This window comes from Achroia grisella, unplaced genomic scaffold (assembly GCF_030625045.1).
Source record: "Achroia grisella isolate CSIRO2021 unplaced genomic scaffold, CSIRO_AGI_Agris_v1 utg5640, whole genome shotgun sequence".
NCBI classification, from domain to species: domain Eukaryota; kingdom Metazoa; phylum Arthropoda; class Insecta; order Lepidoptera; family Pyralidae; genus Achroia; species Achroia grisella.
Window position 1 is genome coordinate 172,583 of NW_026712945.1, and position 19,609 is coordinate 192,191.

Sequence of the window (19,609 nt, forward strand, 5' to 3'; positions counted from 1 at the left end):
ATGACCTCCAACGGTTCTATGCTATATAAACTCATTTAGCAGTCCATTTATCTTTGTATCCATCCATTATTAAGTGTATCAGCAGATATTGAAACTAGTTGCAGAGTTCGTATAGCACAATACCATTCGATGAAATCCGTCGTCTAGATCTATATTTTAATTTGGGCTTTAATTTTGTACAACTTTGTTTTGTTAGCACCTTTTAATATTGTATACAATGCAGGTCTAGACAACGCGATACCGTTCTTTAGAGTTTAAAAGGACGAATTACTGATAATTTTAGGAAATTTTAGAATCGTTCTCTTAAATTTAATATGTATATCCCATCGTAAGCATTCACTACATTGACTTTTAAATTAAGTACTCAATAGTTTTGGTATTATAGAAAATTTTCACGTATTAAGGACTAATTAAAGGACATTCATTATAATTATAATTAGGTTATATCACACAATATTCTTACAAAGATATGCTGTTTAAGCGTTGGTCATATAGAAATTTTGTAATCAACTTTATATCATAATAGCATTTGATTACCCTTAATGAATAAATTAAGTTCATTTAACGTATTTAAAACTGGATGAAAAAGCACAGTAAGAAATTTGAACAAATGCGTATAAATGAAGCTTATGCTTACAATATGAAAATTCCAATATTGATTGGACGGAAGGAACAATATTTTTGAGCTAAAATAAAGAGCACATTTCTGAGCCAACGGGTGTCCTGTGACTGGGGTATTGCTTCTCTCTAACTCTATATTAACTCCGATAAGTCACAGCCATCAAACATTAAAGCTGATATACTTCAAGTATACCCTTGTTTGTCGTAGGCCAACATTTTAGAACACATCTGATCAATAAAACAGGTAGTAAATATTTACATTCAGTATTGTGACCAACAGTTATCAAAATAAATCAGTCGTTTCAATATTTTGCAGTACCGACTTCCGACCAGAAATACGTAAAACTTAAGAATCTGTTGCTTTATTGCAAATTTAACGGATAGCCTCGAAGTTTAATTGATAAAGCCAATTCATAAATTTTCTATTTATGAGTTAAGTTTTGAATGTTTTAATGATATTGAATTGTCCATAAATAATCAAGCAATATTTATATACAATTATAAAAAAAATACTTCGAAAAACCATTATTTCAATTTGTATTATTATCCACTTTATATCTAGTGAACTTCATTTTGAAAAATTAAAGCAAAAATGCCCCAGTCACAAAATCTAATTTAAAAGAAGCTAGTTGTGGCACTTTTCAAAGATTCCCAATTTCTTATTAACAAGAGCATACCCTAATACCGTTTAGGGTTTACTATAAGCAAGCATATAAATTCATAGCCACTGAAATTCATTAATCATAATGGTCTCTTTTCTTATAAGTATAAATAACGGCAAATAAAAATATCTGTGTCAACTAAATAAATAAATAATAGTTAAAATCACCAATCGTTCTACTTATTATATCGAAACACGACGTTTTTGGAGAAAAACTATTTCCTAGCCAATAAAATATGAAAGTAAAAACTGAATTTGGAATATTCAAAAATAATACGTATGTATCAGAATTAAAAGTTCTTTTTTATTATTTCAGTTCTACGCTGCTACATTACATATAAAATACACGGTTTCTTCTTCTCTATTTTAAATGGGTGCCACCAATTTTAATCGGCTTTTTTGCCAACGTCATGGTTTGAGAGACAGTGTAATTTTGTAACTGTGTTATTTGAATTTGAAGTACAGGGTTTATATGTTGCAAGCCAATTATTGTCAGGTATCCGTCCGTTACGCAATTTTAAAGTTAGTTTCTGTCGCTTCCAGTCCCAAACACTATGTGTCAAAATTCATAATAATTGCTAAAGCGATTAAGGTGTGAAAACCGCAATAAACAACCCTTTTCGCATTTTAACAATAGAATCTAGATACTGTACGTATATATTTTAAATATATATATATAATATGTATAATTAAATATATGGTTAACTTCTTCTATTCTCGACAATTATGTGGAGCATATAAGAAGCTAACGTTTTTGATTCCTCAAATTCATTATATAAATAATATTATAGAAAAATTTGTGTTTTCATTTTCCATATATGAGGTACATCGTGCTTCGATATCGTGAAAAAATTTTTTTCTCTATTTAAATAATGGTTAACAAGCGAAATTGCTTTGTTAACAGTCACAAGTGAAATTGATTTAAAAAATACACATATATATAGAATTTTTACTACTAAGATTTATTATCTTACAACGATTAATTTGCTCGGTACGAAAATAATCAGTTAAGCGTTTGCAAGACGAAGATTTTGAGGTAAATAGTTACTATATATGGCAACACTGGAAAAAGTGAAGGTAACAAGAAGATCACAGAACAGAAAACGACAGAAGTGCAAAAATATTATTAGGGGCAGTTTTTACATACATAATAATATAGTGGATATTTGTTTTTATGTTATGTTATGAAATACTAGTACATTCTGATTTCTGAATGTTAAATAATATAGGTGCAGAACAGGACGTATTGTACCAAAACAGCTTTAGTAAAAAGTATATAAATGACAAATAAATATACATTCAAAATTCATTGCTTCTTTTAAAAGCAGTAACTGGGAATACATACAGTGATAGAGTGCAGTCACTTTATACTGTTTAGAGATATACTAGTTATAAAAATAATATCTATATTTTATAATTTTATATTTCATTTTATTTTTATATTTTTATTATATATTCTGGATATATAAAAATGCATCGTGTGTAAGTGATTGATGTATAGAATTATCATTATTTATTGTAAATAAAATATAATTGATCCCTTTAACATTTGTAAATTTGATTTATCAGAAAATGTTACCTCACGACAATTCACTAATTATGATGCCATTTTGTCTTTTTCTGTTCTGTGAAGATATTACATTTATACAACGCATACTCAGAATAAATACAAGTAACATTTTTCTAATATTCAACAGTTCTAATTCTGAAATGTCAATCCAAACACGAATTACTAGATCATTTGTCATTTACATATTTACACAACAAAAAAAAAGTAATTAAAACTATTTTTGATGTTATGTTGAAGTAGTTATACTTCAATTTTTAAAACAATGTATTCGTTAATGTTATACACAGAGTGAAGCTTCGGGTATACAAACAATCAAAACGAACAACTATCAGATAATAAATAGGATATGGACATAAGTTTATTAGAGTAGAAGCCCAACGGAATTTATAAGAAAAAGATGTCCATTGATTAGACGTACGGACAGAAGGATCTCTGGCTAAAAGACTGAATTATAGATGATAACATACATTAGAAAACACGTAGGCAATGAATTAGAGGATGCGAGGGATTCAAGCCCAGTAGTATGAAATGAGAATAAAAATGTATATTATCTAATGAAATCATAAAGAAAAATTGACAGAATGACATCTCGGAATAGAAATCTATATAAAGATCATATTATTATAATAAAAAAATCTTTATTGTGAGTATACGAAGCAACGTTTTAAATCCATCGTATATTAAACATCGAGATATTAAATTTTATAATACTAACATGACATCGAGAAGACAACTTCATTATAATTCATTTAAGGAGTAGTCGTCCAATCAACAGTATGAGAAATAATAATTAATAACTAACTACTAAAATTTACTAAGAAACTAAACATTTTATTATTGTGCTACATATATTTTTTATAAGTGAATATATTTTTACTACATACTAAATTCGTATGCTAAGTGCATATTGATTGTACTATTATTTATATTTTAAAATGGAAGCGTTCGAATAAGGGTTCCTTATAAAGCCCGACCAGAAAAATAATTTAAGCTATTATATTGAACACACTAACACCTATTGTAAACTATTTGTAGCTATATTAACATCACCTTCAAATAATAATCTTATTTTTTTTTATAAATATAATTCTAAGTATGTTCTTATTATCTATTTGTTATTAATTGTAAGGCGAGAGATAGAAACCCTAATAGAAGTAAACAATAAAAAAAAACAAATTTTATGTAGTAAAAGAGGACACAAAAGGTAAAAAGATTTGTCGAATTAGTGAGTCAAGACAACAAGATACATATCAATAATATTGAATATTGTATAAAAATATTGAAAAAGTTAGTATTTTAAAACTTTCTGCATATAAGCGACGAAATTTTCCTGGAATTAAAGCTATTTTATTATTTATTTTCGAGTACAAGCATAAACACGTTTTATTTTCCTAGTCGGGTTTTGAGGTTTGTTAAACCGATGTTTTAGACGGTTAATTTTGAGATGAGAACAAACAATAAACACCCGTATAACTATAGTAATAAGGTTAATTTATAATAAACTTTGTATTTATGCGTTGGCAGTTAAGTGTATCTTACTAACACAACACCAACCGCTATAACGGGCATCGAACCACAAAAGTAAAATGCATCACAAATAATAAGTAAAAACTTAATATTAGAAACTAAAATCTATAGAGAAAAGTAACGTTTTTAAATAATAACAGTTATTTCATTATGATTTTTTTGTACACAACATTGCATAGGGCTTTTAAAATGCATGCACATTTTAATAGAAAAGGCACTACCATTCAACGAACACTAAAAATTAAATACTCTTATAGCCGTTAACATTTTCTTTCTAATTCATTCAAACGAGCATTTTGTCAATTTGCAATGTAAATATATAAATTCACAATATACAATGAGGTGTTAATAAAATTGTACGTAAAAATATTTTGGATCTTATAACTACTAACATAAGATGGAAGATTGAATAAACTAAGATTATTTTGGTTTATTCCTTAACGTATGAAAAAAAAATAGTGTTTGTGCACCATTTTGTAGGTTATAATATAATTTACGATTAATGCAATAATAAAAGCTTAATTGCAAGCAGCATAACGAAGGATATATCTCTGTTAAATAACTGAGACTGGACACAAGTCAAAGCCAGCACTCGAAACCAAATCATTACGAATTTTTTTAAATAACATTCAAAAAGTGACTAAAAACCCCAACTAATCTATAGAGATGAGGAACTGACTATTCAATTCAAGATTCTACAACGATCGGCCGTAAAAAATACTAAATAACACAAATGCACTATGGCCGTAATGCCATTTGTACCGAAGCATCGAAGGGTTACTATGCTAGAGTACAAATTAAAATTAAGAATTGACGAAAACTATCCGATCCTTCTATAGAAGCGATACAATTCCTAACACGACCGCGATGATCCTTTAAATCAATAACCCTTATACCACCGTCATAAGCACTAACTACGTCCATACAAATTCATTTGAAAATATCCACATTAATAAATAAAAGTGGTACACTTACACACTAATAGTTCATAACTTCATTTTATACTTTTTTTTTGTTTCTTTTATAATTTGCACGAAACGTGATATATTAAAATAGTGTCAACTAGTTGTAGAAACATCACATTTTATTAAAGGTTCCCTTATTAGGTTGGTGTGAGCGAAACGTGCGTTTCAATATAAAACTTTTGGTTATAATATCAGTCAATGTTAATGATCCTATTAGTTTATGGTCATATTACTATTTATGATGACTAGAAGATGTCTTTTAAGAACAATGATATTCACGTGTTGTATATAGAAAATAAATAAATTCTTAAGCAATATTAGAGCTGAAATTGCATGTTTAAAGAGTCTATGCATTCTAATGCATATTTTTTTTTATCAAAATCATGACTAAAATATTATATAATTTCCTTAAACAGATATAAATAAATATATAATAATTTGGATTATTTCAATGAAAAATGAAATTTTAGATGATATAAATAACGACGCCGTTTAGCCAAAATTTGCCTGGACGTCAAAATCCATGATAAAATACATTATTAAATAGTAAGTTACAATTTTGAAATTTACAAGCATTATTATTAGTAATAAGGTAGACAACACATTATTTACTTATATAATTTAAAACAATATTTCATAATATATAAATTGTAATTAAAGAAATAAAAAAAAACATATCCAACTATAGTATCCGTGAGACTGAACAATATTTTCAAAGAAACATGCTGTATATGAACTGTATATGTAATGCAACTGTATATGAAATATTTTTAAGGGACAAGAGGTTCTTACTTTCATATTTTGATAGGTTACTTAGTGGATAGTGTTTTAATTTCCCAAATACCGCCAACACACTTCAGACTGTATACAGAGTGTAATAGAAAAGGTAACTATCACAACCTGTATATGAACTATTATGTATATTTTTACATAAAACTTTAATACACAAATATTTGAGCCAAAGACCTTATCATCATTATAAAAATTTCCACATTCATAATAAATTTATTGTTTCGCTCACACCAAATAAAAGCATTTGGCAAGTATAGTTAATAACTAGCCAACTAGCCAACCTCGAGGATCTCCTATTGTGGAGACATAATACTTTATTACATTGACCTACCACTAAATGAACGACGGGTCAAATAAAATCTTCCAAAAAATGTGTACGGAAATAATATAGTTAATGTAGATAAACAGATATGTATAAGAATAATATTAGATATCATTGATCGAGGCACTAAAACCCCAATAAATACGAGAAGAACAAAGTAAATCAATATAATTTGTCATATATTTAATATAGATCAAGTTTATATTTCCGTGAGACTCTGGTTTTTTATAGCATTATAGAAATAAGCTTTAAGCGTAATTTATACTCTTATCATTAAAAAACAAATCTAAATAAAATACTCTGTTCTGGAGCACCATGCTTTTAAATAAACTTAGTAACTTCATTAACTAGTATTACTTACTGAAAATATACTAACGATCGTCTTTTTTTACTTAAGTAAAGTATATACTTTTCCTATAATGTAGAATTCTGTAGGTGCAGACAATAAAATAAATAACTTATATTATTAAGCTAAAATATATTTTTTTTATATCAATTTGAATAATTTTGAGCGCAGTACCGTCGTCCATTTTGTGATATATCATATTATTCTTAATCCAGCCAAGCATGATTAAATAATGCAGGACACCGGCGCAATACTAACCTAAACACTTCTAATCAGAGTAACATTATGTATGTTTTCTTTATATATTAATATTATAATTGTGGTCTCAGATTACCTGTGTTAGTATATTACGAATTCACTCTTTACAATCGTATAATTTAAATGCGTTATTGTTGTTTCATAAAAAGTGCAATTCGTAATTTTAATATGAAACGTACGTTTGATATGACATCTATTTAGGCTACTTTCTCATTTGTCAGCACAATATTTTACTATGTAAATATAACATTTTATACTATATTAAGCGTTCACATACAGACATTCGATAAATATTTCTGCTAAATTAATACAGACCGATAACTACCTGGTCATAACAATACAGGACCGACAAATAACAAAGTGACCTTAGGATTGCAACGTCCCCTTTCATAGAGAAATGGCCTAACATTATTTTAGACAGCACTGTCTGTGGAAACAATTTAATTATATATATGTATAAAAATTACAAATTCATTAGCAAAACTGTAGATATTTTGTATATTTCATTAAATGTTTATTTCATTTTTGGCATAAAATTGTTTTCAAGTATTTTATATATTTAAAATAGTAATAGATTATATGAATTACATTAAATAAAGTTTTCTTTTCAATGAGATTACACACAGAGAATGCTGTCAAAAAACTACAGACCTATAATAATTAGACATATAATTTTAACTAGAATAATAGTATTTCGCAGTTTCACCAACATGGCGGATGGCTCATTGCATTTAGCCATATTATTAAATTTTAGTAGAAAACAACATTATGAAATTCTTGGTATTAAAATTGGCTATAAATAGCTTTTCACTAATTTATCAAGTGCCTAAGCCAAATTTAGATATATTGACTTTACTTATTATATTGTGAAATCACATATGAATCGTTAGGATGGATTTTTATATGAAATATTACGAGAATAATTGGGATACTTATGTTCATTTAAATTTGCAGATTTATCATTTTTTATATAATTATTAAAAAAATAACATTATTATATTGTCATTCGAATATGTACTATGTTATTCTGTAAAAGCTTAGTAAGTAGTTAATTTTCTTTTTCATTTTAAAAGTACCAGGTACGGAGTACATGCCTCTTAATTATTACAGTTTTAGGGTATGATCAATTAAAGCAAATAAAACCAACTTATCTCAAACACTAAACGTATAGATTAAAAGTTATATTATCATGAAAGTTGTTTTTTATTATTAATTCAAGCATACACCTCAAAAAATATATTGCATAAAGTAAATTAGTCAGTTCTCTCTACCCTATAAAAGACCTGATTCTGGCTTCAATTGGATAATTTCTTATTACACTATTGCTACCACATCTCAGTAATCTATGGTATCATAAATAGGAAAAGTTTTTGTATGTTTATTGATATAAATAAACTTATAATTCTTCAGAAAAAAAGATTTATATATTTCTTAGTATATATAGATACTTAATTGGTGAGTGACATAGGTTGTATATTCTACGAGCATAACGCCTCGGGATAAAGCTAGTAGTATAAAAATCTGCAAGTTTAATTGAAAATAAGTGTTTCCGTGATAAACATATTAAAAAGCTCAATTAATAGGGCCTGTAGCTAGGTAATGATATGGATGTCGGTTATGCATGAACCGGTTATCATACCTTTGGTTCTTCTGATAGAAATCGTTCTTGCCTTGGTTGACCTTCCTGTAGTTCTGCGCACGTCTCTGTTGATTCTTCTCTTGTTGTTTGTCTGATTGCTTGTTCGATTTGTTGTTTGTGTTGCTTTCTGGTTTAGTCTCATTCTTTGCTGTCTCGTTGGGTTTTTCCTGTGGATTGAGTGTTTTTTTCATTTAGTTTAGGGACCTCTTATAAATTATGTGACAAGCTAAGGGGTGCATAAGTTAGTTATTATGTGAAAAGAAATGTGATGAGACATACATTTATTATATAGTATATATATATTAATTTATAGTAACAACATATATTCATATTTTATTTTGTCTAAGTCAGCTAAGAACTAACTTACCTCTTTCTTTTCTGCGTTAGTCTGTTTCAAATTACTTTGATTCGAACTGCTGACGGCGTTGTCTTGTGTTTGCTTCTGCGCAGGTACTGCAAACTGGGTAGTAGCCTCGTTCTATGAAATATATTTTTTAGAATATATAAATATAATTTATTTATTTATGTGATTCGGATACTCATAATTCATATTATGTTAATAAATTACTTATAAATTATGTTGGTAAAATATGAACACATCATCATCATCAGCTCACTGGACATAGGTCTCTCCCAAGGAACATCATAGGGCACGATCTCAACCTTTCTCTTCCAGTTATTATCCGCAACCCCACAAAGTCGTCGCTTCAACTAGCACACTTTCTCACATTTTTATAACTATAATCTCAGGACAATTCACACAGCGCCATCTAGACCCAAGATAAGCTAGTTAAAACTTGCGTTATGGGTACTGATAACTGATACAAAATCATACTCATGAATAAAAAAAAATTGGGCCGTGCGAGAAATCGAACACGCGACTATCGGAAATAAGGCGGTGTGCTAAACCACTAGACCAACGAGGCCGTCAACTATGTTATATTTTATTATATATATGTAAGAGCAACAAAGAATATCAATATAGTATAATATTCGATTAGTAATAGAGGGGAAGCTACGACTAAAAAATGCTGTAATCACCATTATGGCTCTTAGTATAGAAGTACAAAAGTGACTCACCGCAGTTGGCTTGGTATTGGCGGGCGTGGTGGTGGTGGTTGTGGCTGTGGTGGCGGCGGTGGTGGCTGTGGTGGCGGCGGGCGGGCCGTCCCGCGGCGCGAGTGCGACGGTGAGCGTCAGATCACACCACATGGCGCAGCGGGCGCGACGTGCGCAGATACCTAACTGTTTCACAGCCTCCGCTAGTTGCAAGATGGCTGTTGGATTGTATATCATTAGTATAAAATCTCGCATGTTATAGTTTATATAGAAAAAAAATGCCGAATGTTAATATACTTTTTAATTATGCATAAAAAGATACATTAAATCTATAAAAACACATTGCCCACACTACTATGTATTTAACACAGACAGACATATGTCAAATTAATAATATATTAACATTGTATTTAATATTATTTGTCGTCTTACTGAATGTGAAACATAACCAAATTTAAATTGATTATGCAATAATATCTACACATATAAATAAAATTGGAATTTCTGTAATACTGACATAACCTTTTTTACTACATGCATATGAATATAAATATGGTACATACACCAAAATAACATTTTTTACAATTTTTGTCTGTCTATTTGTAATCTCTGAAATGGCTGGACCAATTTTGATGGGGCATTTTTTGGCAGGTAGCTGATGTAATAAGAAGTAACTTAGGCTACTTTCATTTTAGAAAAATAAGTTTAAATTCCAAGCGGACGAAGTCGCGAGAACAGCTAAACATATATATAATATATAACTGCGACCACTAGTTATTACTATCATCCGACTGGACTACACGAGTAAGGGTGTACTCACGGTCGGTTATTACTGTCATCCGACTGGGCTATACGAGTGAGGGTGTACTCACGGTCGGTTATTACTGTCATCCGACTGGGCTATACGAGTGAGGGTGTACTCACGGTCGGTTATTACTATCATCCGACTGGGCTACACGAGTGAGGGTGTACTCACGGTCTGTCCGCAGGTACCGGTGCTGGTGGTGATGGTGCGGCGCGAGTTCTCGTCGTCTCGCAGCCTGCACAGCTCCCACTGCACTGCGCCAGGCTAACATCGCGCTTTCCACTTCACTGTGCGGTGCACTGCTCACGAACAACAAATACAACATATTTTATAATAAAAAATAACCCTGGACAATTGACACAGCGCCATCTAGTCCCACGGCAATCACAGTTTGTGTTATGAAACACCCAGACCGATACAAACAATCATACTACAAATGTTTGCACCGTTCGAGGAATCGAATCTGCGACCATAGGAAGTAAAGCGGTGTCATCCGACTGTCAATAATAAGGACCAAGGCCATCAATAATGATATCTTTATTTCCAGCATTCATTCTTTTTTTATGGATGATAATGGAATAGTGTACCTATGGTTTCGTCCAATGCCACAATACTGAAACTGAAAATTTCCAAATTGTGGAATGTAATTTTAAAGTTGAAGTTTATTGTAGATTTTCCTAAAATTAACATTTTTAGTGAAAACTGTATTGTATTAGGTTTGCAATACATTGAAGGTTTAAGACAAAAGTAACTGTAATGTAAAAATACTCACATTTCAGCCAAATTCTTTACATCCTCTCTCCATGTGGTAGGATCAAAAGTAGCCGGGTCCACTCCCACCTCCTTCTCCTTGTCGCTAACATTCTCTTGTCCGCGTTTCAGTACAGTTATCTTAGGATCTTCAGACCTGTTGGGTTTCTTGTTCTGAGCCACGCAAACGCTTGCACGTAGAGTTTCCATCTTACCCATTAATGTTAACACCTAGAAAAAACAAAATTTTATTTTTAGAATTAGGAATAAACTTTATTCAAACAACAAAATCTGAAATGTTTTGTCCCTGCCTTTCAGTAAGTATTCTTTATTTGCAAGATAGTGACAAAACACTGCAATTAAAATGACATTGTATGAAGTAATTTAACCATATTCCATGGGGGGGAAGGTGATATAATGTGGATTCATGACCTATTACTAGCAATGTACCATGTCAGGTTGACCTCCACGCGGTTCCCCCTGGAAACCATCGTGATGAATTCCTGGTGAATTTGTTACGATGGGCTAACTGACCTGACCTCATGTTCATTCTATCATCCTCCACTGGTGCCCCGCCAGCGTAAACCGTTAGCGCAAGCAGGTGCACCATTCCATAATCACCCATAAAAAAGAAAAAAACCATATTCCATGGATATATATTATATATTATATTTGCGACTATAGTTTCCATTCGGAAGGCACAATTCGTCATTTGTTTTTATACAACTCCTGAATGTTTAATATATTTTGGCAATGCAGTTATAATTAAACTACAAGTATACAATAAAATATTATAAATTATCAAATAACATTATCAACAACATTAACACATATCGTACTCGACCCAAAGGTTCCTATAACGCTGGCAGCATTACCACACTGAATTGATAGAAAACTAGTAAAGAATTTTAAATATCTATGTTTGAGTTTTCTTTGATAGTCTTTTTAGTGTTTTGCTTTATTGTCTAGCATAGCATTCACATTAAAAAAAGTTAACAATTTTACATACCTGGCCTGATGTCATAATTGAAGTTAGAGATAGAGTTAGATTGAAAACTTTAATTATGACTATAATTAAAGTTTTCTATCAGCCAGTTGAGAAACCTTAATGACAGGTTCACCATATTACCTTGGTATGCTCCCTCAGCATGTCAACCGTGAGGCGGTCGACCCTGGTTGGACAAGGTGGCAGCCGTGGCACGGGGATAGAGTTGGAAGATGAGACTGCACGTCCAGGGTACGCGAGAGCCAGCCGAGCCTCTGTTCGTTTGCGTTCGCGCTCCAACTGCCTCCATTGTTCGTAGCAGGAGTCAAGTCGCGCGTGGAGTATGCCTGATGACGTCGCCGCACCTCTGTTGGAGAAAGTATTGTATTGCCATATTTAGTTTTGAGAATATGGAAAGACATTATAATGTCCAAAGATGTTTTATAAAATTAGAATCGTAAAGAAGTTGACGGCTCACGAAAAGTTGATGGTCACCGTCGCATTCTTGGAGACAAAAATAGCAATATGGACTTTATTATGTGACACCCGTGATACTACTCTTACATTGCCATATCAAAGGACTAAGATCTCATGAGCCTTAATCTGTAACTGCACTGCCTAATGTGCACCTTACAACCAAAACACGCCTCACAAATTATGCTGCTTGGTGGCTATAATAGGTGAGACTGAAATACACATCACTGTTAAAGTACTAAATAATAATAAATAACATTATATATAATTATTATAATTTTTTTAAATGAACCTAATATATATTACTGTAAAGACTGTACAAATAATAAGAAGAAAAATACCTCATGTTCCTCATAGCGTAGAAAGGCGCTAGCAGGGGTAGATCTAACATCGGTGACGGCAACACGGGTGGTGGGACCGGCGGACTGGGTCCTAATAAAGCGCCCAAACCTAACAAAGACATATCATTGAATTACACAAACATATTTTGGGGAACAAAAATTGCAACAATATAAGTTTTTAAGGTCATATATTTCTAATAATAAAAAAGGGAAACTCAAAGCAGTTCTCGAGACACACCCGGGTCACAAGTCGCAGGAACTGCTCGATGTTTCCCACTCTATCATAGAATGGATGTAGTGGATCCATGGAAACACCCCCTAAATACATGAACAGCACTATGGACATTACGTTATCATGTGATGCCTGTGATACCACTAATCCGTTGCCCTTCCGAATATGAGATGATGACTAAGAGGTCATGCCACGTGTACCGTAATTTTACTGCCTTATAATTTTCAGTCTTACACCGAAATAATTCTAGAATAAATATTTGCAAAGCGGTATTCTAAACCGCTAGACCAATTACGGGTATATCAATACAAAATGTACTTATACCATATTTCAAGCAAATTGAAACATTTAATTTAATTTAAGATATTGTACATTAAAACCAAATATTAAAGTACTCACCAAGATTGAAAGGAGCATTGTCCGGCAAAAAGGAAACATCAACATTGAGCTGATTAGGTGGGGGCCGATTTCTCATCAACAAACTCATGTGCCTCGCTAACTCCTGATTCTGCCTCATAAGAGCCGCTTGTCCGTTATCTCTCCCCAATCCATTATCGAAATTGCCTCTTTGCTCATTCATAGCACCAGTCGGTTGGTAATTCTCACGCTGCATGATTTGATTCACATCACGTCTCTGCATAAAGTCATTCTGGTGGAAACCATTGGGTTTATAGTTTATTGTGTTACCACTCGACACTGGGGTCGGCTGGTTAAATTCGAAATTCTGTCCCATTGGATTCCTCTCATTGATTTGTGACATCATATCATAGAAGTTGTCCCCGTTAAAGCTTTTCTGAGGCGGTTGGAAATTTCTGTTAAAAAACATCTTATTGTCCTGTATTTTGTTAAAGTCCTCGCCCTGATAATGTCCATTGTCCATGGGCAGTTTATAATCCATGTTTGGCATTGTTTCATCGCGACTACGATCTACAGACATGTTCAACTGGCTCAAATAAGAAAGCAAGTCAGTATCCTGAGTTTGCTCCTTGAAATTTTCAAATTTATTCGGAAATCTGTGCGTGTTGTTAAACGTGCTATCGTAACTTGAATTGTAATTCATGTCCAAGTTGAGACTGTTGGGTCTATTATAGTTATTAGAAGGGAACATTGTATCAGGTAGTGAGTTTCTTTGGCTTTGGTCGAAGAAGTTATAGTACTTTTCATTGGGGCTTGAAAATTGAGCGCCGCCGATCTCCTGAGCGGCTAGCCTGAGAAGATTTAGTTGCTCCGGCGTCACATCTGAGGAGTCAGTGACTGTATCGAGACCTAAAAGTCCTACGTCATTGTCATGATAATTGACGAAGTTCGAATTACCAAAACCGTTTTGTAGATTGAAGTTGAAGCCATTTTGTTCGTTTTGGCCGAAGTTGTACGAAGTTGTATGGTTGTTTTGGTAGTTGAACGATGGAGGCATGAACGGTGAGTTTGTATCAGTTTTGGGGTATTGCGCGTTATTCGATGGTATGCTTAAAGTCTTTTCCGGTGATTGTACAGAGCTGGAAAGAAAATAATTAGAAATTGTGAAACTGCTAATTAAACTGCATTGTTAGGTTAGTAGTAAGACGCCTGTTACTATTAAACTAACAGTAGATAACGCAATCCACATTCCAGTCAAATTTGAGCCGTATTGCAATATTTACAGATGTACTTATTTAGTTTAGTCATTTGACGGCATATTTTGCTAATTGCCGTCATTATATCCAACATTACACTAATTACTATGTCATCACAAACTACTATGGTGTAAGGTGTACATCCGAACCATAAACGGTAGAAGCAATTACGTCGGAAAATTAATAGTTTTCATAGTAAAAAAAATATGCACGGTAATAATAAATACACCGGATTGTAGTAGGTTCGCCCCCTTCCGGTCATCGTTACGGCGATAGTTGTAATGCGTTTGACTACCCCATCTAGGATTACAGCCCTGAGGATATTTTTTTTTATAATAAATGTAGTTAATAAATTCAAATAGAAAGTGTCTAGTATATGTACACATGTTTGCTCTACTGTCTGAACTATTTAATTATCAAAATATAAATATGACTTTGCACTATTTACATATAGGTAATTTTTTCGAATACACTTGTCAGATCGTGATATAGGCTCTGTAACACGAAGACAAATTAGTGAGTTATTTCTGATCGTCGTCGTTTTAGTAACCTTGTAAATAAAAATAAACAGGTAGGACACGACAGTTGTCCATATATAGATTTATAATTTAGGATATTAAACGATGAATAAACCATTTTGATTAAAAATTAATAGGATGAAGAAATAGCTAAACAACGACACGACAATATAGATGATAATGTAATGGTGAACCCGCCTGCATTAACGGTATACGCTTTCTGCACACTAGTTGAGGATGATAAGACGAGCAAAGATGAGGTCAGGTCAGGTCATCGTGATCTTTTATCATGACTGTTTCCACGGAGAACATGTGAAGATCAACTGGACATGGTACATTACTAGCTATATTGTTATTAGTCCACATTACTAACAATACCTTTCTCCCCAATATGGATAAAATGAGAACTACAATTTTTAAAGTTTGTTGAAAGGCAATAAAGTCATTATTCTTATCGTTGTTAGCATTTAGGTCAGGTTTAAACCATTGACATTCTGATCTTTCGTATGTAGAGTAAGGGTCCTCCTACATTTCTGATAAGAGTCAGTCGGCCTGTAACGACGATGCCGTCTCATTAGCGCTTTCAATTACAGCGCATCGCGCTCTATGGAAATACGTCGACGACACAGCTCGTCCAGACTAAACCTGATAAGACAAAGTTTAGAAGGGGGTCTTGTTCTACCATATTCGGGAATTTATATACTTTTATGACTAATTCAAGATAACATTTCATGTATAATATACTAATCAGCTATAATGTTATTAAATGCAATATTACCTGCTCCCTTCCGTAGGTCCAGTCTCATCAAGGATCTTTGTGATGAGATCTCGGACCATTGAGTTTTCTTCCATAATGCGTTCCGACTGGAAAATGATAAAAACAAAATAATATTATATAGAATGTACTCCGAATTGATTTGAATTATAATAACTTATCAACCACATGAATTGGGTGTAATAAATTGCAGACAAATTAACAATTAAGAACAAATTTATAAATAAAATTGTGCAGTGTTATTTATTTTCCATATTTTAAATATGTTTTCATGTATGTTATTAGTTTTTTTTCTTAGTAGTTCCATATAATTTCGTTTATGCAGTACTTTTTTATTATTACTAAAAGCAACAATGCCTGACAATTAAAATTATGTGATTGTGTGCTAAAAAGCAGGATAGCTTCGCACACAGGGCCATATATGATCCAATAAATTACTTATATGCTATACTTATGACAAGTGCACAAAATATTTTTTTTTTTAATCTACCAACAAATGTTTTAATAACCTAACCTTAACAAATGTTAAACAAACAAACTGTTGTTGTACAAACTTATTAGCTTTATAGCAGAACAAGATAGTTAATCAAATGATATAAAATTGTGATTCAAAGATGGTTGCACCATTATATCATGCACTGCACACAGGATAATGTAATCTGTGTAAGTCAACAATCTATTAATAGTTTTTGTGTAATTATCATCATTTATGAATACAACAATGTTGTACAGTTTATAACTGTTAAACTGCTTCATATTGTTGCCAAACTAACAATTTAAATTAAAATTGTATGAATGATAATTACACACTATGTATGTCAATACTAATATTATAATGTGAAAGTGTCTGTCTGTTACCTTTTCAGGGATAAGTTAATAGATCTTAACTAAATTTGATGTAAAGATTATATCATGAGGACATACATAGGCTATCTTTTACCTCAAAATATATTTTTAAGGATTGAGCAGACAAAGTTTCAGATAACTGGTAGTAATACATAGGTATACAGCAATTGGGTTAAGTTGCAAATAATATTTTGAGAAATCACATTATTTTGTGTTCCCTGCCTTTTAGCCAAATCTGCCTATCCTATGTCACTATTTTAACTGAGGTAGACTTTGTACAAAGTGGTCTATGTGAATACCTTTGTCGCACCTATTTCTGTTACCAATGAAGTTGTTAAAAAAGCTGTATCTCAGTTGAAAGGAATATACTACAGGGACATGACATCTTATTTGTCCCAAGTGGCAACACATGAGGTGTTCTACAAGCTGTTTTTAGAACTGGTATGGTATACCATACCATACCAGTTAAAAATACATAATCCAATTATTATATCTTTAAAATCATGTGTGCATACATAATAGTAGCTAAAGACAGACTAAATGCCTTAATGTATTTGTACTGCTGCCAACTTTACATAATTGAAAACAACAAAAATGTAAACATATGAATAGTGATTATTTAAATTATTCTATTTATTTAACTTCAATTGCACAAAAATAAAATGTACATATGGCGGACTTAACACTTTGCAGAGTTATCTACCAGGCAATCATTAGTGGTGCAGAGAAAGATTGTGGGTGGTATACTAATAATATAAATGAGAGATGTCAAAAAATATATAAAGCAAAATATATATAACAGTAATACATATATATAAATTTATTATATGTCTATATAATGTATAGTAATTATATTAAGTCAAGTTATAAACATTTTGATGCATTTTAAAGTATGGAGTATTGTTGTCATAAATATTACATTCAAATTACTAAAAAAAACATGATAAATATATTTGTTAAATGAAGAAAATAGATCTTTAATTTATTTTCTTCATTTAACAAATATATTTATCAAAATACTTGTTTATTAAAAGATTTCACTTGTTACACTATCTTGTTCAAAGAATTTGATTATATTTCCTTCTTTGTTACCGCTAGATACTTTAAAGTACATATATGTATCATGAAATTTAGTATAAAGTGTACAGAAATATCTTACTAATATTATAAACACATAAGAGTGGATAGATGGATGTTTGTTACTCTTACACGCAAAAACTACTGAATGTATTTTTATGAAACTATGATATAGTTCATACATTAGAATGACACATACACTACATATTTCACATGGATGCAACTGTGGGTGCAGTTAGTATTTAGATATTTCAGATTGGGTAAAACAAAGCCTAATTATATTCACATAGTAATATACATGCAAACTCTGATGTATATCTCTTCATAAGTTTAATATATCAGACAGAATCAGATAAAAAAAAATAGAACTGCACAGTCATATAAAATTTTATATTTCTAGATCTTAAGTCTTTGACACATTTAAAGAATTTATAACAAGTAAAGGTTTTTATATTAAAATGCCTAAAGTAAAAATATATCAGTTGGTTTAGTCCAACATGATATGCTTTTTTAGTAAAGACTTTAACAAACAGCAAAGGAAGTACACACATTGTACATAATAATTACATGTGGAAAATGGTTATACATAACTGTATATTTTTCTGAAACAAGCAATTAAAATTGTGTATTCTGTATTGTTTACATTAATATGCCTAGTAAAAAAGAGCAACCAGATTTTATTAGGAATCCAATACGAAGGACACAAGCATAACAAAAATGTAGAGAAAGTAAGAACAACCTCTAATATTCTGTCCTACTCATTACCTAATAAAAATATTGAACTTATTATGAATGAAGTACTCCGCGTTAAGATTGAGTAATATGTTTACGATCTGTATGTGTTACCTTGTTATGCTGTCCCGTAGCGTGCAAACTACATAATTCTAAAAATATTGTGTGCATTTTTCAGATGTCATCATTCACCTCTGAGCAAAAAAATATGATATCCGAAACCAACACAACCACTGTATACAATTGTAAACACAATCCTTAATGTTAATTAACTCCGCAATATAACTTATGAAACACTTTTGTGGAATTATTATTGAGATTTTTCCCGGATTTTGGGTCAGATTGACAGATCGAAACATTTACAACACCCATGAAAATGGCACGAGTTTACACAACACTACACCACTTACCTGATCTGTTTCATTTTCCACGGTTTTATACGCATTACCTATGTGACATAAATCACTGAAGGCCATTTAAATTAAAAATTATTTCTTGCCACGATACATACGAGCTTTTAGTGCTAAGCCATTTTTTTCATTGACCTACATGTGTATATAAAATTATACGTGCCTACTAGCACAGTGTTGCTGCTTGCTTCTACAGAATTTAAATAGCCATGTTCAATTCTCCTTAATTTAAATATAATAAATAATGTATTTAGGTAAACTTACTTGAAACAATTATTTTTCAGGCAAACA

The 19,609-nt window shown here is 31.5% G+C and overlaps 1 protein-coding gene across 1 annotated transcript; it reads right to left on the minus strand.

Moving 5' to 3' along the window:
• Window positions 1-8,634: 8,634 nt before the first annotated feature.
• Window positions 8,635-19,384, minus strand: LOC131848601 (meiosis-specific coiled-coil domain-containing protein MEIOC-like). Its single transcript, XM_059198519.1, has 10 exons — window positions 19,319-19,384; window positions 16,257-16,342; window positions 13,747-14,843; window positions 13,116-13,224; window positions 12,445-12,667; window positions 11,338-11,546; window positions 10,737-10,864; window positions 9,782-9,978; window positions 9,069-9,179; window positions 8,635-8,868 (listed from the first exon to the last, which is right to left on the minus strand). The coding sequence occupies exons 1-10, from the start codon at window positions 19,382-19,384 to the stop codon at window positions 8,635-8,637; spliced, it is 2,460 nt and encodes an 819-aa protein (XP_059054502.1).
• Between the last annotated feature and the right edge of the window lie 225 nt (window positions 19,385-19,609).

What these genes read in the sequence shown, in the direction of transcription:
- LOC131848601 (XM_059198519.1), bottom strand. Translation starts at nt 19,384, where the DNA reads ATGGCCTTCAGTGATTTATGTCACATAGGTAATGCGTATAAAACCGTG. An exon ending in GTAAAGAATTTGGCTGAAAT is followed by an intron (nt 10,865 to 11,337) that starts GTGAGTATTTTT and finishes GTTCGTGAGCAG; the next exon opens with TGCACCGCACAGTGAAGTGG. An exon ending in CCGGTACCTGCGGACAGACC is followed by an intron (nt 9,979 to 10,736) that starts GTGAGTACACCC and finishes ACAATCCAACAG; the next exon opens with CCATCTTGCAACTAGCGGAG.